The 22557-nt window shown below is 49.2% G+C and overlaps 1 protein-coding gene across 2 annotated transcripts in view; it reads left to right on the top strand.

The window, feature by feature from the left end:
- Positions 1-22557, top strand: part of AGTPBP1 (ATP/GTP binding carboxypeptidase 1) — a 1069504-nt gene that overhangs the window by 876479 nt on the left and 170468 nt on the right. For both annotated transcript variants that reach the window (XM_078675801.1, XM_078675802.1), the window contains exon 23: positions 12057-12188. In XM_078675801.1, the coding sequence (XP_078531927.1) occupies positions 12057-12188 (132 nt within the window). The remainder of the gene's footprint in view (positions 1-12056; positions 12189-22557) is intronic.

Consider the following 22557-nt stretch of genomic DNA (forward strand, 5'->3'; position numbering starts at 1 on the left):
TTGGAGTGTTTCACTCGACGTCTGACTGCTTCTTCTTCCTTTTGCTGGGGTTTTTGGCCAGTTTTGGCCACTCTCCTGTCGAATATGCCTGCCTTGTTTGCCAAGTGCCCTGAGTGTTCCAGGAAGAAGGCTAAATCGGATGCTCACAGAGTGTGTATCCTCTGTGTACCATCCTCTCATGTCCCTGAAGACTGGGAGATTTGCAGATCCTTCTCCAAGAGGACCCTGAGGGACAGAGAGAAAATCCGTCTCCAAGGCCTGGAGGTAAGGAGACATCAGGACCATGGTGGGTCTGGGCACGGAGGGACTTCGTCCTCTGCCCGTACTTCGGCCTCTGGGGGGCTCCCCAGTCAAGATAAGGCCAGGAAAAGGCACAGATCTCCGTCGACGTCGATAGCCTCGACATCGAGAGGGATGACCACCATATGCTCCCCGTAGTCCCAGGACTCTGGGGCGAAGCGGCGTCGCCGTTCGACGTCGAGGGGACTGACGTCGAGACCTCAGACGAGGTCGAAGTCGAGGACTGCATCGTCGTCGAGACACCGTCGACGTCGAGAGGGGTCCGAGAGGCACCGGCGCTCGCCATCAAGGCGACACCGCCGTTCGCCTTCGAGAAGACGAGAGTCAACGTCGAAGAGACGAGAGTCGAGGAGACTAGAGTTGACGTTGAGGAAACGAGAGACGACGTCGAGGGATGTGTCGACGTCGAAATGGTCGACGTCGAAGAAGATGTCGTCGTCACGGAGGGAAAGATCGCCGTCTACGGGGCGATCGAGGGCCAGGACCTCTGCCTCAGTGGTCAGCCTGTCCTCTGCATACAAGAGCCCACGGTTGCGGCGGCGCCGGCGCTCGGCTGCAAAGAGGTTGGCCTCGAGGGCTTCATCGTCAAGGCCTGCGCAGAAAAAAAAGAGGAGAGTGGTTAGGTCTTCGGACTCTGAATATTCGCAGACCTACTCGCCTTCTAGGCCCAGGACACCTACGCCTCCTCCATTGCCCAAGGAGACTCCTCATCGTCCTCCTCTTCCTCCAATTCCCCCTCATCAACCTCCTCCTCCTCCACCGCGGCCTACTCCGCGGTCTCTATCTCTGCCGCGCCTCCCGTCACCACCCACGAGGCCTCCACAACCTATGGTTCCGGTTCTGCCTCCGCAGCTTCCGCTTCCTGTACGGCCACTGGATCGCCCGAGGCCCAGGAGATCGAGGTCACGGTCCAGACGGAGACACCGGTCAAGGAGTGACCGTCGGTCTTCGACACGGTCCCGGCACCGGAACCGGAGGGACAGGTCAAGGTCCCGGCATACTGATTCTTCCAGCGCCAGGGATTACTCGCCCACCTTATCGGATTCCCCCCATACGAGGGTGTCACCGGTCGATGACATTGTGTCTTTTCAAGAGGTGTTATTGATTACGGTAACGGTTCCCACACCTTCTACATCGGTAATTTTCGAGACCCTACACAAGCGGCAGTTGTCTCGACCCTTGTTGCCCTTGGTGCCAGGGCTGGAGGAACCGGCGATGGAGCTCTTCTTGACTCCGGCGTCAACGAAATCCGCTCCTTCCCGGCTGCAGAAAAAGTACAGGGCCCCAGACTCCGATCCGGCGTTCCTTCGATCGGACCCAGTGCCGGATTTGGTGATCGTCACTGCGGCCAGAAAGCAGCACGCTACTGCCCCATCTTCTACGGTGCCTCCGGATAAGGAGAGCCGTCAGATGGACTCAGCGGGAAGAAAAGTCTGTGTTACGGCTGCTACGTCCATGAAAGCCGCTAGTGCCACGGTTCTCTTGGGTCGGTATGACCGGTCTCTGTGTGGGAGTCCCTGCAGCAGTTTCTGGAGCACCTTCCAAGGGACAGGAGGGAAGACTTCCAAGAAATCATCAATGAGGGCATGATGGTATACAATCAGGTTATCAGCTCGGCTCCAGATTCTTCTCTCTTGGCGGCTCATGGATAGTGCCATGGGATTAATCTGAGACGCCATGCCTGGTTGCGTTTGACATCGCTGAAACCAGAGGCGTGGCAGCGAGTCGCCAACTTGCCGTTCTCTGGGGCGATGCTCTTTGGTAAACATGCGGATGAGGAGATGGCCCGCATGAAGGCGGAAGTAAAAACCCTGACGGCTGTCGGGTTAGAGAAGCCAAAAGAGGAGAAGAAGACCTTCCGTCCCTTCCAGAGACATTTCGGTGCCCAGGGAAGAGGGCAAGGTCGTCAAGCTGGCCAGCAGCACCAACAGCAGCAGCAGTACCAGCAATGGCCATTCCAGAAGCGCCAGAGGGGCAGAGGCGGTCAACAGTCCTCCTCGACGCCCAAAGGCCCGGCCGGGTCTAGGCCCTGAGGGCTTACTTTCTCCTCGTCCGTTACCCGCTCCGGTGGGCGGAAGCATACAACATTACTTGGCAGAGTGGAGAAAAATTACTCAGGACAAGTGGGTGCTGAATATTGTTTGCAATGTATTCAGTCTTCGTTTCATCAGCCCGCCTCCAGCGATTCCACCGGTTTGCTCGCAGTTCCAACTGCGCAAGCTTCAGGTGGAGGCGGATACCCTGTTAAGAAAAAGGGCGATAGAAGAGGTCCCTTTGTCTCAAAGGGGAAAGGGTCTTTACTCTCGGTTCTTCCTCGTGCGCAAGAAGGACAAGAACGAGTTCAGGCCCATTCTGGATTTGCGACAAGCAAACAAATGGATTCGCAGGGAAAAGTTTTGCATGCTGTTTTTGCACCAGATTTATCTTCAGCTGCACAGGGGAGACTGGCTTTGCGCAGTAGATCTGCAAGATGCGTACTTCCATGTGCCCATTGCACGGAAACACCGGAAGTTCCTGCGACTTCTAGTAGGCACCAATCACTATCAGTACACCGTACTACCGTTTGGACTGAAGTCTGCACCCAGGACGTTTTCAAAATGCATGGCAGTGGTGGCAGCGCACCTCAAAAAAGAACAAGGTGTTTGTCTACCCGTACCTGGACGACTGGTTGATCAAAGGCTCCACCTTCCAGGAAGCACAACTGCACTTCAACAGGACGGCCGTTCTGTTGAACCAACTGGGGTTGCACATAAACAATGTCCAAGTCTGTTCCGACTCCTGTCCAGTGCCTACAGTACTTGGGAGCCTCCATCGATACTCTTTCAGCAAGCGTGTCTCTTTTGGAGGAGAGACGCTTATCGATCCTTCGGAAGGCTCAGGCTCTCATAGCTGTTCCATCTACAACAGCGAGGACGGTGTCTTCAGTGGCGTCACTGGGGTTGGTGTCACCCGGTGCGGGTAACTCATGGTGTCACCCCCTCACGACTTACCGCAAGGACCACCTCTGTCGGAAATGTACGGCGCTAGGTACTGTCTTACTCCCTCTAGCTCCCTCTCTCTGTCTAGCTCCCTCTAGCTCCCTCTCTCTGTCTTAGTCCCTCTAGCTTCCTCTGGTTCCCTCGCTCTCTGTCTTACTTCCTGTAGCTCCTTCTGTCTCTGTCTTACTCCCTCTAGCTCCCTCTGTCTCTGTCTTACTCCCTCTAGCTCCCTCTCCCTCTGTCTTACTCTCTCTGTCTTGCTCCCTCTAGCTCCCTCTCTACTCCTTCTAGCTCCCTATCTCTCTGTCTTACTCCCTCTAGCTCCCTCTCTCTCTGTCTTACTCCCTCTAGCTCCCTGTCTTACTCCCTCTAGCTCCCTCTCTCTGTCTTACTCCCTCTAGCTCCCGCTCTCTCTTACTCCCTCTAGCTCCCGCTCTCTCTCTTACTCCCTCTAGCTCCCTCCCTCTCTATTACTCCCTCTAGCTCCCTCTCTCTCTGTCTTGCTCCCTCTAGCTCCCTCTCTCGGTTTTACTCCCTCTAGCTCCCACTCTCTCGGTCTTGCTGCCTCTAGCTCCCTCTCTCTGTCTTACTCCCTCTAGCTTCCTCTCTCTCTGTCTTACTCCCTCTAGCCCCCTCTCTCTTACTCCCTCTAGCTCCCCCTCTCTCTCTTACTCCCTCTAGCCCCCTCTCTCTCTGTCTTGCTCCCTCTAGCTCTCTCTCTCTCTGTCTTACTCCCTCTAGCTCCCTCTCACTCTGTCTTGCTCCCTCTAGCTCCCCCTCTCTCTTTTACTCCCTCTAGCTCCCTCTCTCTGTCTAGCGCCCTCTAGCTCACTCTCTCTCTATCTTACTCCCTCTAGCTCCCTCTCTATGTCTAGCTCCCTCTCTCTCTGTCTTGCTCCCTCTAGCTCCCTCTGTCTCCCTCTCTCTGTCTTACTCCCTCTAGCTCCCTCTCTCTCTGTCTTACTCCCTCTAGCTCCCTCTCTCTGTCTTACTCCCTCTAGCTCCCTCTCTTACTCCTTCTAGTTCCCTCTCTCTCTGTCTTACTCCCTCTAGCTCCCTCTCTCTCTGACTTACTCCCTCTAGCTCCCTCTCCCTCTGTCTTACTCCCTCTAGCTCCCTCTCTCTGTCTAGCTCCATCTAGCTCCCTCTGGTTCCCTCTCTCTCTGTCTTATTCCCTCTAGCTCCCTCTCTCTGTGTCTTACTCCCTCTAGCTCCCTCTCCCTCTGTCTTACTCCCTCTAGCTCCCTCTCTCTGTCTTGCTCCCTCTAGCTCCCTCTCTTACTCCTTCTAGTTCCCTCTCTCTCTGTCTTACTCCCTCTAGCTCCCTCTCTCTCTGTCTTACTCCCTCTAGCTCCCTCTCTCTGTCTTACTCCCTCTAGCTCCCGCTCTCTCTTACTCCCTCTAGCTCCCTCTCTCTCTGTCTTGCTCCCTCTAGCTCCCTCTCTGTTTTACTCCCTCTAGCTCCCTCTCTCTCTGTCTTGCTCCCTCTAGCTCCCTCTCCGTTTTACTCCCTCTAGCTTCCTCTCTCTCTGTCTTACTCCCTCTAGCCCCCTCTCTCTTACTCCCTCTAACTCCCTCTCTCTCTCTTACTCCCCCTGCCCCCTCTCTGCCTTGCTCCCTCTAGCTCTCTCTCTGTCTTACTCCCTCTAGCTTCCTCTCACTCTGTCTTGCTCCCTCTACCTCCCTCTCTCTCTCTTACTCCCTCTAGCTCCATCTCTTTGTCTAGCGCCCTCTAGCTCCCTCTCTCTCTGTCTTACTCCCTCTAGCTCCCTCTCTCTCTGTCTTACTCCCTCTAGCTCCCTGTCTTACTCCCTCTAGCTCCCTCTCTCTGTCTAGCTCCCTCTCTTTCTGTCTGGCTCCCTTTAGCTCCCTCTGTCTCCCTCTCTCTGTCTTACTCCCTCTAGCTCCCCCTCTCTCTGTCTTACTCACTCTAGTTCCCTCTCTCTCTGTCTTACTCCCTCTGGCTCCCTCTCTCTGTCTAGCTCCCTCTAGCTCCCTCTCTCTCTCTCTCTTGCTCCTCTTCCTCTGTCTTGCTCCCTCTAGCTCCCTCTCTCTCTATCTTAATCCCTCTAGCTCCCTCTCTCTGTCTAGCTCCCTCTCTCCCTGTCTTACTCCCTCTAGCTCCCTCTGTCTCCCTCTCTGTCTTACTCCCTCTAGCTCCCTCTCTCTCTCTCTTACTCCCTCTAGCTCCCTCTCTCTCTGTCTTACTCCCTCTAGCTCCCTCTCTCTTACTCCCTCTAGCTCCCTCTGTCTGTCTAGCTCCCTCTAGCTCCCTCTCTTGCTCCCTCTAGGTCCCTCTGTCTCCCTCTCTCTCTGTCTTACTCCCTCTAGCTCCCCCTCTCTCTCTGTCTTACTCCCTCTAGCTCCCTCTCTCTCTGTCATACTCCCTCTAGCTCCTCTCTCTGTCTTCCTCCCTCTAGCTCCCTCTCTCTCTGTCTTCCTCCCTCTAGCTCCCTTTCTATCTTACTCCCTCTAGCTCCCCCTCTCTGTCTAGCTCCCTCTCTCTCTGTCTTGCTCCCTCTAGCTCCCTCTGTCTCCCTCTCTCTCTGTCTTACTCCCTCTAGCTCCCTCTCTCTGTCTAGCTCTCTCTCTCTCTGTCTTGCTCTCTCTAGCTCCCTCTCTCTGTCAGACTCCCTCTTGCTCCCTCTCTCTCTGTCTTGCTCCCTCTAGCTCCCTCTCTCTTATTCCCTCTAGCTCCCTCTCTCTTATTCCCTCTAGCTCCCTCTCTCTGAATTGCTCCCTCTAGCTCCCTCTCTATCTTACTCCCTCTAGCTCCCTCTCTCTGTCTTACTCCCTCTAGCTCCCTCTCTCTGTCTTGCTCCCTCTAGCTCCCTCTCTCTTATTCCCTCTAGCTCCCTCTCTCTCTGTCTTGCTCCCTCTAGCTCCCTCTCTCTCTATCTTACTCCCTGTAGCTCCCTCTCTCTCTGTCTTACTTCCTCTAGCTACCTCTGTCTCCCTCTCTCTGTCTTACTCCCTCTAGCTCCCTCTCTCTCTGTCTTGCTCTCTCTAGCTCCCTCTCTCTGTCTTACTCCCTCTAGCTCCCTCTCTCTATGTCTTACTTCCTCTTGCTCCCTCTCTCTATGTCTTGCTCCCTCTAGCTCCCTCTCTCTCTGTCTTACTCCCTCTAGCCCCTCTCTCTGTCTAGCTCCCTCTCTCTCTGTCTTACTCCCTCTAGCTCCCTCTGTCCCCCTCTCTCGCTGTCTTACTCCCTCTGTCTCCCTCTCTCTCTGTATTACTCCCTCTAGCTCCCTCTGTCTCCCTCTCACTCCATCTGTCTTCCCTGGATTTGTATAAACAAGAGTGCGAGCAACAGGTGGTACTGTAGGGAAGAGCAAGCTGAAATTTGGAACTGGTTCACTGGAAAACTGAAGACTGCAAGATACTGAAAAATAGGAAACCATGCACCCTCAGATGAGCTAGGCTGCTATAGAGTTGCCTTGTGAGCAAAGAAAATTGCAGTCAAGCATTGCAGATCTCCTGCGAGACGCTGGCGAGTATGAACAGCATGAGGAACAAGCTTGCACAGGGAGCGACAGTAAAGGTGAGAGCAGAGGCGAGGCTGCAGTGCAGATTGGTGTCACCCCACGTGTTGGTGTCACCCGGTGCGGGCCGCACCCCCCTAGTGACGCCACTGGGTGTCTTCTCTACTGGGGTCGATGGCCTCCTGCATTTTCCTGATGCCACACGCACGCCTACACATGAGGCCGTTGCAGGAATGTCTGGAGGATCAGTGGGAGCTGTGATTAAAGATTTTTTGGAAGGATTGAAGAAAGTGTTTCCTGTTTGGCGTCCTTCGCCATCATGGGAGCTGAATGTGGTGCTGTCCAGGTTGATGAAGGAGTCTTTTGAACCCATCCATAAAGCTTCTCTGCAGCACTTGTCATGAAAGGCGGCCTTCCTTGTGGTCATTACATCGGCCCGCAGGGTGAGTGAAATTCAGGCGTTGTGTTGCCAAGAACCTTATACTGTATTTCATGCTGCTAAGGTTGTGATGCGTACTCACCCTAAGTTCCTTCCTAAGGTGATTTATGATTTTCATGTCAATCAGACCATAACTTTACCTACATTTTTCCAGAATCCTTCCACTCCAGCGGAAAGGTCTCTCCATTCCCTGGATGTTCGAAGGGTGTTGAAATTCTACTTGGATAAGACCAAGGACATTCGTAGGTCAGACCAATTGTTTGTCAATTATGGGTCGGTCAAGACTGGTCTTGCCACCTTAAAACAGTCCATCTCTAGGTGGATTGTGTCCTGTATTCAGTTATGTTACCAGAAGGCTAACAAGACCTTAGGGGGTAAGCCTAAGGCTCATTCTACCAGAGGCAAACCAGCTACAACAGCTTTGCTTCGTAATGTTCCCATTGTAGAGATCTGCAGGGCTGCCACTTGGAAGTCGGTCCATACCTTTGCTAAGCATTACTGTCTGGACTCTGTTGCCAGAGCGGATGCTCAGGTTGGGCAGGCTTCGTTGAGAAATCTGTTTGCACAATAGTGGTGTTATCTTTTTCCTCCACCGCCGGTTTGGTTGTTGGGATGGGCTTGCCATTCTATTCACTAGATTATGACTATACACAGAGATCCCCCTACTACAGAAGGAGTAGTTTCTTACCTGTAACTCCAGTTCTGTAGTACGGGTATCTCTGTTATAGTCATAAGCGCCCGCCCTCCTCCCCGTTGGAGGAAATGGTACTGTACTGTATGCTACAGGCCTTGCTTTATACACCTTCAAAAAGAACTGAAAGTAAAAGGACTTTGGCTGTGCATCCTGGGATACCGAGGGTCTCTGGAGAGTTCCTTAAAGGCACGGTATCCCTTTTCCAGACACATAATGGCAGCCTATGGGGGCTTGTCTGTCCAACCCTTCCTCTTATCATTTCAAGGATTTTGGTGAAGGGGAGTTTTCCCTGTGAGGAAAACTTGGTAAAATAGTGTTAAACCGAACATGGTGGGCTATCCTTTTCACTGTTTAGATAAAGGGGTGGCCTTTGTAGCCTTGTATATGTTAGGCTGCATTATTTGTCTTAATTCTCTCTTAAGTGTCTATGCAGGACTGCAATGAAGACAGCTTAAGAGATTATTTTTGATTGTTCCGGGGTCCATGCACATGGGCGGGACTATTCACTAGATTATGACTATAACAGAGATACCCCTACTACAGAACTCGAGTTACAGGTAAGAAACTACTCCTTCCCAGTGTGGTCGGCCACCAGGAGTTGTCCCAGGCTGAGGGGGTGGGTCCGAGGATGAGGACCTCCGTCTTGTCTGAGTTCAGCTTCAGACGGCTGCTCCACATCCAGTCGGCATCGACCTTCATTCCCTCGTGTAGGTTGGTTTTGGCGGAGTGTGGGTCCTTGGTGAGGGAGAGGATGAGCTGGGTGTCGTCTGCGTAGGAGATGATGTTGAGGTTGTGATGGCGGGCCACTTTGTGCGAGGGGGGCCAGGTAGACGTTGAACAACATCGGGCTGAGGGATGAGCCCTGGGGGACGCCGCAGATGATGTCGGTGGCTTCGGATCGGAAGGGTGGGAGATGAACTCTCTGGGTCTGCCTGAGAGACAGGGCGTGGTCCAGTCAAGGGCCTTCTCTTGGATTCCGGCTTCTAGGAGTCATGTCTTTAGAGTGCGATGGCAGACCGTGTTGAATGCGGCTGACAGGTCCAGGAGGATGAGGGCTGATGTTTTGCCGTTGTCGAGTTGGCGCCCGATGTCGTCTGTGGCGGCGATGAGGGCTGTCTCGGTGCTGTGGTTGTGTCTGAATCCGGACTGGGACGGGTCCAAGATTTTGTTGTCTTCCAGGTGGCGGGCCAATTGCATGTTGACGATTTTCTCGATGACCTTTGCTGGGAACGGGAGCAGGGAGATGGGCCGCAAGTTCTTGAGGTCCTTGGGGTCCGCTTTGGGCTTCTTGAGGAGGGCGTTGATTTCGACGTGCTTCCAGGTTTCCAGGAATGTGGCTGTTTCGAAGGGGATTTTGATGACCTTCCGTAGTTGGGGTGCGATGGCTGCGTATGCTTTGTTGAATACGTTGTGTGGGCACGGGTCTGACGGAGATCCTGAGTGGATGGAGTTTATGACCTTGCGTGTCTCGTCGTTGACGTTGGACCAGGAGGTCAGGCGGTTGGCGCTGGTGGTGTTCACAGGGGAGGTGGAGTCTGGCGTAGTCGGGGCGGTCGTGGTGTTGAAACTGTCGTGGATGTCAACGATCTTGTGGTGGAAGAAGATGGCTAGTGAGTCGCACAGTTCTTGTGAGGGCGGGATGTCGTTGGCGCTGGGGTTGGAGAGTTCCTTTACGATGCTGAAGAGCTCTTTGCGGTTGTGTGCGTTGTTATCCAAGCGGTCTTTGAAGGAGGATCTCTTGGCTAATCTGATGAGGTGGTGATGTCTGCGGGTGGCATCCTTGTGGGCTGCTTGTTTGTCCGGTGTGCGTTCATGGAGCCATATCTTCTCTAGTTTCCGGCATGCGCGTTTGGAGGTCCGGAGCTCGTCAGTGAACCAGGTAGCGCTCCTGCTGGCGTGGCTGTTGGAGGGTTTCTTGAGCGGGCGAGGGTGTTGGCGCAGTTGTCGATCCACTGTCTGAGGTTGCAGGCTGCGTCGTCTGGGTTGGTGGGGTCGGTGGGTGGGAGTCGTCACCCACCTTCAGACTACTGCGGACCTCCTGCACTTGCTGGGGTTTTCCATCAATGTGCCGAAGTCGCACCTGAGTCCCTCTCAGAAGCTCCCCTTCATCGGAGCGGTTCTGGATCCAAACCAGTTTCAGGTCTATCCTCCCGAGCAGCGAGTCCGGGATATTCAGGCTATGATTCCGATCTTTCAGCCTCTATCCCGGGTTTCAGTCAGGATGACTTTCCGGCTCCTGGGCCTGATGGCCTCCTGTATCCTGCTGGTACAACATGCCAGATGGCATATGCAGGCTCTGCAGTGGGACCTGAAGTCCCAGTGGACACAGCATCAGGGCAACTTGTCCGATCACGTCCAGATCTCGGAGGGCACTGCACGGCACTTGCAGTGGTGCCTCGCGAATCGCGATTGGGTCAATGGCAGATCCCTCTTCCTTCCCCAACCGGAGCACACAGTGATGACGGATGTGTCCCTCCTGGGATGGGGATGCCACTTGGGAGAGGCGGATATCAGAGGCCTTTGGTCTCCGGCGGAGTCCCGGCTCCATATCAATCTTTTGGAGCTTCGGACGATCAGGCTTGCACTGAAAGCATTCCTTCCCTCTGCCCGGGGGAGTGTATTGCAGGTGTTCATGGACAACACCAGGGGTACTGCTAGGCAAAACATGTTAGTGACCCGATACTAGACACCCAGTCAACCAGTTGGACCCTTTATGACCGACCTGTCAGGAAGGATGCTATCCACTGATGTGCCAACCCGCAGATCTAATTATGAACTAGTTAATACTTATCTGATTTAATCATGTAAACATATGAAAGATCCAGTGCTTGAGAAAATATAATTTGTTAACTCGAACTACAGTTTTCCAGTGTTGATATCTTTCATTGATTGACATGCAACCATCTTCCACTTCTTATCATTATTCTCTCACACATATGCTATAGGAATATGAAATATTGTTGCATCTTTGGGCAGTGGAGCTTTGTGCCTTCACACCTCAATGGTTGTAGTTTGAGTCTTCTCTAATTAGGTGAATGTGCTACAAAAGTGGGATTCTTTTGTACTGTTTTCTAATGCAGTTTCTTGGTGCTGATATTGAATCATCAACTTGGGACTCCAGTGCAGCATTTAGGAATGATTCAAGCCTGTGAATCTAAGTATAGCAACCATAAACAACAGTAGTTACAAGTATGTGACTCCTTTCTCAATGGATAATTTCCAGTTCCGTATAGTGATCATATGGATGATCTACAAACACTTGTTTCGGTTGACCTGCTGAGCATTCCATTTGTACAATAGAACACATCTCCCATAGACAACATCATGAGAAGAATGTCTACATGTAAGCAGGACATGTCTACTTTTGATGATTGGAACAACATGCTGTTCTGCAAACAGCCCTTTGGAGAAAAACCAGTTCATTAAAAGTCTTCTTCATCTGAAGCATGACAACACTATGAAATGTTTTTATATGTTAATAAGCCATTTTGTGGCAAAATTCTAACTAACAAAAAGTTATTAGGACAGCATATTAATTAGCATGACAATACCAATGGCTGCATGTTTTATATAACACCTGACAAATATTAGAATGTGTTTACATACTTTACATCCAACTTTAAATAATGTTATCCTTTGAAATGTGTTTGCTTGATTGAGAGAAGCTGCCTTTTCAAAGACGATTCACCTATTGAAGCAAATAGTTTCTAAAGCCTGCTCCTGCTTCAGTGAAGAATGTAACTCAATCTGTGCAATGAAAGGTGCCTCTAAAGGTAGACCAATACAACTAATACCCAATTGTATTGCAACTGCATGATGATGAGAGAGAAATACTCCTCTGGGCTGAACAAAAATGTGATTCACAGTTTCTCAATGTAGTTACTTAAGTGGATCATCCAAAACAACTGTTGGCTGAAGGAGGCAGACCCAAAGGGCCTTCATTTCTGTTTATTAAGAAAAGTCATGGCAAAAGATCTGGCTGACAGCTAAAGCTACCTGTAGACATACCTAAAACGTAATACTGGTGCCAGATAATGTGTATGAATTTAAAGGTGTATTTATAAAAAGTTAAATTGCATTTAAAAATATTTGACTCTGTTATGTAAACTTTAGCATGTCAGTGGAATAGGTTGCTGCTTGCTTATACTTTTTTTATTTTATAGGTCTACTGTGATTATCATGGTCATTCTCGCAAAAAGAACGTGTTCATGTATGGATGTAGCATCAAGGAGACTGTGTGGCATACCAGTGTTAGTGCTTCTTCCAGTGAACTAGTAGAAGACTTGGGATACAGAGTAAGTCGGTAAAAGAAAAGCCAAAATGCTATCAGAAAAAAAACGGGAGAGTAGATATGTATGCACTTCTTATTTACTCTTGAATATCGATTTGAATGTAACCAATATAAGTAACACTTGTCTTTCCATTTTCTGGGAATATGCATGCCATTCATAACATTTATTATGTCCATTCTAAACTCCTTTTTCAGCTTTCCTTTGCAATGCAGTCAATCATAGTGTTTCTGTTTTTTTATGTCTGTAACTTATGATTCTGAAATATGTTGACAGCTTGAACTTTTCAGCAAGTTAGAATGTAATACAAGACAAGAGCAAATGTCATACTTAACTGGCAAGTCACAGAAACATAACGATAGCAATAAAGCTGCTACAAATTAATCACACGTAACCTTTTTTGGAAATTCCACAAGTTTTTATTGTTTTTTTGTAAGAAGTGCACAGAGTAGTGAGCACATACATAGGTAATGAGGTAGCTCTGAGTGACATTAAAAGACTTGTACAGTCCTCTAGTGGGTACATCCGCAATATTTCAGTCATATACTGGTGTGGTTTAACAAATTTTCGGTTAGCAAGACAATTGAGCATTACTATGTATAGTTTTTAGAAAAATACAAAAAATAGGCAAAACGAAGTAGAGCCTAAAGAAACAAAAATAAATGTATGACGACAGCCAAACTCAAATAGATTAGAAAACCTTTGTCTTGCCTGGTCCGATTTAGGGTATAAAGGTGTGTGTGATACACAGCAAGGGCAAGATGGGGGTTGATCATGTAAGCAAGAGTGTCTGTTTCACACATCTAGGTAGCCATCCTTAATTGGCAAAGTAATGGGGGCTTGGATTTTGCATAAATAAACTGTGTTTGAGACAAAGACATTGGGAGAGTTAAGTCTGAAGGTATTATCTTTTATCAGCACTTCTTATAAAGCAGACCCAGTCCCACCAGTTGTAATATGAAAGCTTTTAGAGTTTTTCCCTTGTTACAGAATAGTTGTAGTCCCCATGTTTAGTAGTAAGCCTAGGAGGAGAAGGTCTGGGACTCTAATGTCCGAGATAAGGTTGAGAGTCCATTGGTCTAGGGCTATATATTAATACAATTAGGTGAAATGTGTTCTGTATCTTCCATACTTACTAGGCAATTTCAACATTCATCAGATTTTATTAGTCCTGTATTAAATAGGTTAATAGGTGTCCAGAAGCTTCAATGGATTATCCAGAATTTGCATTGAGCCACTACCCTTAGGTGCAATAATTTGGCTTGGAACATGTGTTGTACCATTTCTTTTGTGTATAAGCATTATTTTTCATGTTACTTATCTAGTAGTCTGTAAATGTTTGCGGGTATGTGTCCCTGCAGGAATAGTTTGCCAAGTAAGGAGAGTAGATGAGTTGAATTTGCTTTCTTTCGCTTACTCAGAGCAGCTTTGAGCGTAAGGAACCCAACAAAATCAAGGTTAGGCAGATTGTATTTTTGCTGTAGTATAAGTAAATGCAGGGGACTATCTGGACAAACAAGATCTATTATGGGGATGATTCCTTTTTTGATCCATTCTTTCATATAAATCACTCTGCCATCTATGTTGATATGTGAGTCACGAAATAGTGTAGCTAATGTAGATCCTCGTATGCTAATGTAGATCCTCATATTTTGTTGGTGAGGCATTTATCAAAGTACTTTGTGCCGGGACAGAGTATTTTATAGTATTCTGAGAGTGTAGGGCTTTCATATGCTTCACTGTTAAAGTGGCAATAGATTTGCGTAGTGGAATAAGGAGATGAGACACAGGAAAGTGTTATGGTGATAACAAGATGTTTTGATTAGGGTCAAAGGAACAACCTGCTTTTGCTCAAGTCCCAATCTGGCTGAAAGCTCAGGGACCTGTCTGGGGAACTTCTGAAGCTGGTGTTGGGCCCTCTTCCTAGGCGTCCCCAAGGCGTCACGTCACTCCGGCAGAGAAAGGGGAAAAACAAACCAAAAATTACCTATTAGAAGGATATATATAAAGCTGGTCGTCCGACCACAGTGCCACCTTCACCAGTCAGGATGTGTATGTGAATATGGAGAGTGAGGGAAGACTCACTGTGGCATTACTGCATGCTTCCCCCCCCCCCCCCTCCAGTCCTTAGACTCTTGTGGCGCCCCACCAACCCCTCCAAAAGGATTGCCTAGCTGGCACTTGCCTCTGGCCACGATAGTATTCAGGGCTGGGGCGTCTGTGGCACTCGACTGGCCGCTGGGCCAGGTGGTTGTATATAGAAGGGTTGGCTCGTCCGGGTCTTCCCTTTTCTCCGTTCTCGGGGTGCCGCCTGCTTGCCTCCGCCAGCCTGGTCCTGCAACTTGACTTCCGGGGAAACCGCCTGTCTCCCCGCCTTCCCATGCCGCTGTGATTCCTCCACCGACTCTGTCCTCTGCTTCTCCTTCCTCTGGGTCCTCGATGGCGCTGGGTCTCGAGACGTCCCATCCTCTATACGATTCCTGCGACGATGTGACATGCTCTTTGTTCTCCTTTTGGCTTCAGCGTGGCCACTCCCCTGCCTCCTTTTCCAGAAACACTGGAGCACTGTTAGTCTCATGTGTGGGGCCTAAGACGTTGGCCATGATGGATTTGAGATTAACTCCTTGTTCTTTCTCCCAGTGTGATAGGTTTCAAAAGGTGAGCCTCTATTTGAACTCCTGAGTGTAGTAATACATTATGATTTTGTATCCACTGTGTGGCCTGTCTAACAAGAAATGCTATTTGGTAGTTGAAGAAGTTTGGGAAAGTAACTCCTCACCTGATTTATTCATTCTAAGTTTGGTAAGCAAGATTCTTGCCTTTTTATTTTTTTTGTATGATGTCTAAGACAAGCTTGTCCATCATTTTATAGAAAATAGTAGATAGTTGTACGGGGAACGTACTTGTTATGAAGTGAATTTGAGGTACTGTCATAGTTTTAGTACAGTCGACTCCAGCTCACCATTTAGGGGTCCAAGTATCAAATAATTCTTAATTTTGGTATAGAGTGTCTTCTGATGTGGTCTCTAGAGTTTTCTAAGGAGTTCCAAAACCATATGCCCGAGTAGTTTATATATTTTGATTGATATTATAGCCCTCTATTCTGATAGATACATCTGCCGTGTGGATTCCTCACCTTGTGAATATCCCCTTGCGTCAGCAACATTCGGAAATTCTTTTTGCAGCTTCGCGCCGACGTGGACCTAGATGTCATAGAGGCACGGCACCGCACACGACTCCGCTGACGTCACCGACGCCTATAACAGGCCCACGCCGGCGTGATGACATCAGTTCCCTTTTTTCCGCGTCGTCGACGCTAACGGTTTTCTGGGATCGTACTGTAGCTTTACAGTAACTTTGTTACTATTCTCCTATTACTTTGTCTATCTTTATATTCTTCGAAATGTCGTCGAAGAAAACTGGATTTAAGGCTTGCGGTGAATGTGGCAAGACTATGTCTATCACCGATCCTCATGAATGCTGTGTCTGGTGCTTAAGTTCCGACCATGACGTTGAGGATTGTCCTTGCTGCAAGAAGATGACTCCGAAGGCTTTAAGAGAGAGAGAGACGAAACTCCTCGTGGCAAAACTTAAAAATAAGAAGGTTAAAAAGTCTTCGAAGTCTCGATCTCGACGGTCGAGGTCGAGATCGAGGTCTCGTTCGAGGTCACGCTCGGAGTCGTCTTCGGCTCACGCTTCGTAGTCTTCGAGGAAGAAGCACAAGAAGAGGAGCCATGAGTCACGTCATCACTCTGAAAAGGACTCTAGTTCAAGACCGAAGTCCCAAGTCAAGCTTCTGAGTAAGGAAGTGGAAGTTTCAGAGTCAGAAGATCATAACTCTGTTGGTGAGGCTTCACATCCAAATTCACCCGAATCTCAGAAGCAGGTCCATTCTCCGGTTCCATCCAATCCTTCTGTTCAGGAGGATGAAGGTGAGGAGCAGGGGGCTGGTGAAGTCGAAGTTACGGTACCTGCGGGTTCGTCGACCCCGGTTCCTGGACTCGATGAAGAGGTCGACGTCGTATCGACTCCGCCTCCTCAGGAACAACCCAGAGGTCCATATCCTGATTTTCCAACTCCAGGTCCGGATCCTTCTCAGTTCCTGAACGCCATGTTTGGTGTCTATTCCAGGGCAATGTTCCCGTCTGGTGCACCTGTTGGTCCCACGGGTCCTATGGCTTTTAACTTGGGTGTTCCCCAGGCTTATGCCCCTGCGCCCTTCATGCCTTTTATGCCGGCTATACCACCGCATTGGCATTTTCCGGCACCTCCGGTGTCGTCGACGCCAAAGCGCACGATGCCGACTCCATCGACGCCGATACCATCGACGCCGATACCTACGACTCCGAGACAGGATTCTGCTCGACCTCGAGTGAAACGAACTCATCCGACTTCGGGATCGACGCCGGTCCCGACTCCGTCAGAGTCGATTGCGAATCCTTCGACTTCTATCATGAAGGAGAGATCGCGAAGAGAAGCTCAGAGACTTCTAGAGGAAGAAAGATACCAGTATACAGATACTGAGGAAGGAGAGTTGCAGGATTCTGAAGATCCTTTTGAGGAATTGGGTGAAGCCAGTGGACTTGAACTGTCCCCTGAGTGGGATTTGGCTTCAGTTTCAAATGTTTCTTCGAAAGATGTGGTTCCTTATCACACCGTTATTAAAAAAGCAGCGAGTTTATTGAACATTACTCTGCCCACTGCTGATTATAAACCAAATATTTTAACTGAGGTTCTTCATTCACCCTCTTCTGTTATTGAACCTATGTTACCCTTCAATGATGCCTTATCTGAGCCCATCTATGAAGTATGGAAGAAACCTTTCTCTGCCCCTGCAGTTTCTAGGACAGTAGCGAGGAGGTACAGAGTTCCTCCGGGTGACCCTGAATTCTTGTCAACACACCCCCTACCTGAGAGTTTAGTTGTTCAGGCTGCCTGCTCGAAGAGGTCTGCTGGGGCTTTTCCGCAGGTTCCTGGGGATAAGGAATCCAGGAAGCAAGATCAAACTGCTAAGAAAGTCTTCTCTTCAGCCAGTACGGCGCTTAAATCAACTAACGCAACTTGTCTGATGGGGAGGTATATTCATGCCTTGATGGATTCTGTCAAGCAATTGGTTCCGAAAATCCCTGAGGAACAGAGGAAAGATTTTCAGGAGGTAATATCGGACACTCAGGCAGCTGCGAGGCAAGTAATCCAGAGTGGTCTGGACACTGCTGATTCGGTGGCAAGGGTCATGGGCTCATCCGTGGCCACTAGGAGGGCTGCCTGGCTTAAAACTTCAGAGTTCTCTGCGGACGTCCAGTCTGTTTTGATGGACTTGCCTTTTGATGGCTCGAGATTGTTTGGCAAGAAGGCTGATGCTGCCTTGGAATGTTTTAAGGACAGTAGAGCCACTGCGAAATCTTTGGGTCTCCAATCCAGGGGTACTACTGGAAGACGCTTCAGAGGGTTTGGTAGATCTTCCTTTCGTTCTTACAGACCTTCTCAGCAGCAGCCACAACAGCAGCAGAATACGCTGTACAAGTCGTACAGGGGCAGGCAAAAATCCCGCGCTAGAGGTCGTCAAGCTTCCTCCTCCTCTTCCTCCTCCCCTTCCCAACCCCCTGCCAATGCAGCAAAGCAGCCCTAGATCCGCCATTCCGGATCATGTGGGTCCAGTGGGGGGTCGGCTTACACATTTTCTACAAGATTGGGAATTAATAACATCGGATCTTTGGGTTCTCAATCTTGTAGAGAATGGGTATGCACTTCCTTTCCAGGAATTCCCTCCCAATTACCCTCCTTGCCAGGGTTATTGTTCGGAGGACCACCTGCTTCTCTTGCAGGAAGAAGTCCTGGCTTTGTTCCGAAAAGGTGCGATAGAGGTGGTTCCAGAGCAGGAAAGGGGTCAGGGGTGCTACTCCCGGTATTTCCTGATCCCCAAGAAGGATGGCAGGCTTCGGCCAATCCTGGACCTCAGGATTTTGAACCTTTACCTGAAAGAGGAAAAGTTCAAGATGCTCACTCTTGCACAGGTTCTTCAAGCGCTGCTGGAAGAAGACTGGATGGTGTCGATCGACTTGCAGGATGCGTATTTTCATATTCCCATCTTGAAGTCGCACAGAAAGTATCTCCGTTTTACGGTTGGGTCACAACACTACCAGTTTGTGGTCCTTCCGTTTGGTCTTACTACTGCGCCTCGAGTCTTCACCAAGGTGATGGCAGTGGTGGCAGCTCATCTCAGGAGAACGGGGATACATGTGTTTCCGTATCTAGACGACTGGCTGATCAAAGCGGAGTCGTAGGAGAAGGTGCTCCATCATCTGCAAGAGACAACTCAGTTGTTACACAGGTTGGGTTTTTTAAAAAATGTACCCAAGTCTCACCTGGTGCCCTCTCGGCACAACCTGTTCATAGGTGCGGTACTGGACACTACTGTGTGTCGTGCATTCCCTCCTCCTCAAAGGATTCGCGACATACAGGAGATGATTCCTTTGTTCTGCAATGGAGCGGTCGTTCCAGTCCTGAAGGTTCTTCGCCTGCTCGGTCTGATGGCTTCTTGCATTCTGTTGGTCAACCATGCACGCTGGCACATGAGGGCACTCCAGTGGTGCCTCCGCAGGCAGTGGTATCAGCACAACGGAGATCTCAGGGAGTCAGTGAGGATCTCCAGAGAAACTGCAGCGGATCTGTCTTGGTGGAGTGTGGAAGGCAATCTGTCTCAAGGGAAGCCTTTCCAGTTTCCTCCATCGGTTGCCACTGTGATATCGGATGCGTCCACTCTCAGGTGGGGTGCTCATCTGGGGGACCTGGAGGTCAAGGGTCTTTGGTCTCCAGAGGAAAGGTTGCTTCACATCAACCTTTTAGAATTGCGGGCGATACGTTTGGCGCTCAAGGCCTTCCTCCCTTCCCTTCGCGGTCAGTCGGTTCAGGTCCTGACGGACAACATGACCGCGATGTGGTACATCAACAAACAGGGAGGAGTAGGGTCGCAGTGTCTCTGCAGAGAGGCTCTGCGTCTCTGGTCCTGGGTTCAGGACCATCAGATTTGCCTGATGGCAAATCATCTGGCCGGGGTTCAGAACGTTCGTGCGGACAGTCTCAGTCGGCAGTTCTCGGCCGATCACGAGTGGAGGCTCCATCCAGAGGTACTTCGCGACATCTTTCAGATGTGGGGGGCTCCTCGGGTGGACCTATTTGCCACTCGCGAGAATGCTCACTGCCTGTCATTCTGGAGTCTCCAGTATCCGTTGCAAGGAGCCTTGGGGGACGCGTTTCAGTTGAGTTGGGGAGATCAATTCCTTTACGCGTTTCCTCCCATACCTTTGATTCCTCGGGTTCTGAGGAAGATTCGCCAAGACCGGGCCCGAGTCATATTGATTGCCCCGGATTGGCCAAGAAGGGTGTGGTACTCAGACCTTCTCCACCTCTCCTCTCACCCGCCGCTCCATCTCCCTCACAGGGTAGATCTCCTCTCTCAGATGGAGGGACAGGTTCTACACCCCCACCTCCAGACCTTACACCTTCATACCTGGAGATTGAACGGGGCAACCTGATTTCTTTTTCTCTCCCGCACGATGTGGTGGATGTCATCTTGTCAGCCAGGCGTGACTCCACTAAGTCCATCTATTCTTATAGGTGGTCGAAATTTGCTAATTGGTGCAGGGAGAGGTCTTTAGACCCTTTGAGGGCCCATTTATCTGATGTTCTCCTGTTTGCCCTTTCTTTGGCACAGCAGGGTCTTGCTGTTGCCACGGTGAAGGGTTACCTTTCTGCGCTGTCTGCTTTTATCTGTTTGCCTGACCAGCCATCTCTTTTTAAATCTCCTTTAGTTTTGAGGTTTTTGAAGGGCCTCACGAATAAGATCCCTCCTTCTCCTTTTACTGTGCCTCAGTGGGACTTAAATCTTGTATTGACATTTTTAATGGGTGCTCCTTTTGAGCCTCTTCACAAATGTCCTATGAGGCTTCTGACTTTCAAAACGGTTTTCCTTGTTGCAATAACCTCGGCAAGGAGGGTAAGTGAGCTTCAAGCTCTTTGTCACAAGCCCCCTTTCTTGACCATTCATGCTGATCGAATGGTTCTTAGGACCAGGGCTGCTTTTAAGATGATTAAAAACAGATTATATAAAACAATAGCATTGGCGTACTCCTACGATGCGTAGCCTACCTAAATTTACCTAGCCTTGATATTTAGGTGAAGCCTGTGTATGTAAGTATTAGGATGTATGCTAATGGAGCCATGAATCTCGCTGGGAAGTACTAACCCCTCACCTGATGTTTCTGAATGAAGGACCCGTTTCTGCGTCGAGGATGGTACCCCACAAGGGATGTCAGCTCTCTGCCTGTCGAAGGATCGGCTTGCAGAGTCTCGTTTCAGCCTGGAAGGAATTCTCCTCTGTTTCTGTAAGGGGGAGTGAGGGTCTTTTATACTAAAGTGGTTACTCCCGGGTTTCTCCTGGAGTATAGGTGGGATTGTTTTTATTTGGTAGTAAAGCATAAATGAATGGAATTTTAGTTTCCTGAAATTCACCATGAATGGTGTAAAGTTGGTAAAATGGTTTTGAAAACATCTGCTAATCCTTTCTGAACACACAGGATCATGCACAGCTGGCAGTTGGCTATGGATGAAAAAAGTGGTGACCCTTATACAGAATAAATCTTCTGTGCCTGGGTACATGTTTATTTACGTCAGGTACAGGGATTAAGATAGGGTACTGAGAGCCTGGTGTCGGAGAGACAGAAGTGAGCTACTAGGTAAAGGGTCACCTGTGTAAAACAGTTATGTCGTGTGGATGGGACAAAACGTATGTAATTTGGTGTGTACATGATGGGACCGTCCTAAAGAACATGACACTTTCAATCTGCGCAACGGATGAGTGACCTACAAGCCCCCTCTGTCAACTCGCCGTACACAACATTCTTTCTAGGCAAGCTGGTGTTGAGGACCCGAGCCTCCTTCCTTCTGATAGTGGTCACACCCTTTCATGTTGGGGAAAAATCACCATTCCAACCCTTCTTCACTCCACCTCACAGATCTAAGGAGGAGAAGAGACTACATTGGCTGGATCCCAAAAGAGATCCCAGCTTCTATATTGATCGTACCATGGAACATCATGTAGATGATCAGCTGTTTGTTGGATTCGCTGGAGAAAAAAGGGCAGAGCAGTTCAGAAAAGAACCATTTCTCACTGGAGTGTTCTTTGAATCAAAAGCTGCTACGCACTCGTTAAGACGCTGCATCTAGAAAGCCTACAGACTCATCCCAATACAGCAAAGGCTCCTACCACGGCACTGGCGTGTGGAGTATCTGTTCTGGACATTTGCCAGGCTGCTACATGCCATTGCTCCACATATTCATGAAGTTCTACTGTCTGAACAGCCAGGTCTGACGAGAAGGGAATTTGGCCTTCTGAGTCCAGTTAGACCTACTACCTGAGAGGTACTGCTTCGTTATCTGCTCAAAAGGTGAGGAATCTTTAGTTAGAAGTATCTATAAGAAGAATGTCTATCAGAAGAACAAGCCAAATTACTTACCTTCTGTATCACTATTGTTAGTAGATATCTAACTGTAAATTCCTCACTGATCCTCCCTACTACCAGTTCTGTGAGCTAGTCCCACTTGCTTCTAAAAAGGTCCCAAGTCTAGAGATCTGTACACTAATTAGCACCAATCTTCACTAAGACTGGGGGTGCTGAAAGCTTAGAAAGTAACTGACGTCAGCATGCTTGGATGATGCTTATAAGCGGCTCTGTGCGTCTATTCCAGAGCGGAGCAACATTGGCGTAGAGCCTCACGATGACACCTACTGGCGTGCATTAATGATGTTTGAAAGCTTCCAGATCCAGTCTGACGACTGGGAGAGTACTCAGAAGGTGAGAAATCTGTGGTTAGATAGAGTATCAAGAGGTAGTACCCTCCAGAAATGTTGTTTGAATCGATATCAAATATTACTGAGAACAGGGCAACAACTCTTGTATATAACACAGACCAAGCATCTGAAATTTACGCTTTGATACAAGAAGTTAAATTAACGGATACATATGGAGGATCAATCTCCTAACAACTCAAGCAATTAGAATATTTAGCCAGACGTCAACTTAATCAAAGATCGCATGCTTCAACTTTGGTTCAATATCATAAAGCCAAACGTATCCCGAGGGGCCTGAGATTATCCATTAAACCAGTGTTATTTCGGTTCCATCTAAACACCACATTTATGGAAAAATGGTATTCAATTTTAAATAAATGCTCACTTGATTTGATATTACTACTCATCGAGGAATTATCCAATACAGTACAAGAGCTGGAGGAGGAAATATACAATCTTAAAAGTGAACTAGAGCAAGGACGGAGAATGATACATGGAAGATCAATTTGGAAGGACTTAATCAAA

This window comes from Lissotriton helveticus, chromosome 2_1, assembly GCF_964261635.1.
Source record: "Lissotriton helveticus chromosome 2_1, aLisHel1.1, whole genome shotgun sequence".
Taxonomy (NCBI): domain Eukaryota; kingdom Metazoa; phylum Chordata; class Amphibia; order Caudata; family Salamandridae; genus Lissotriton; species Lissotriton helveticus.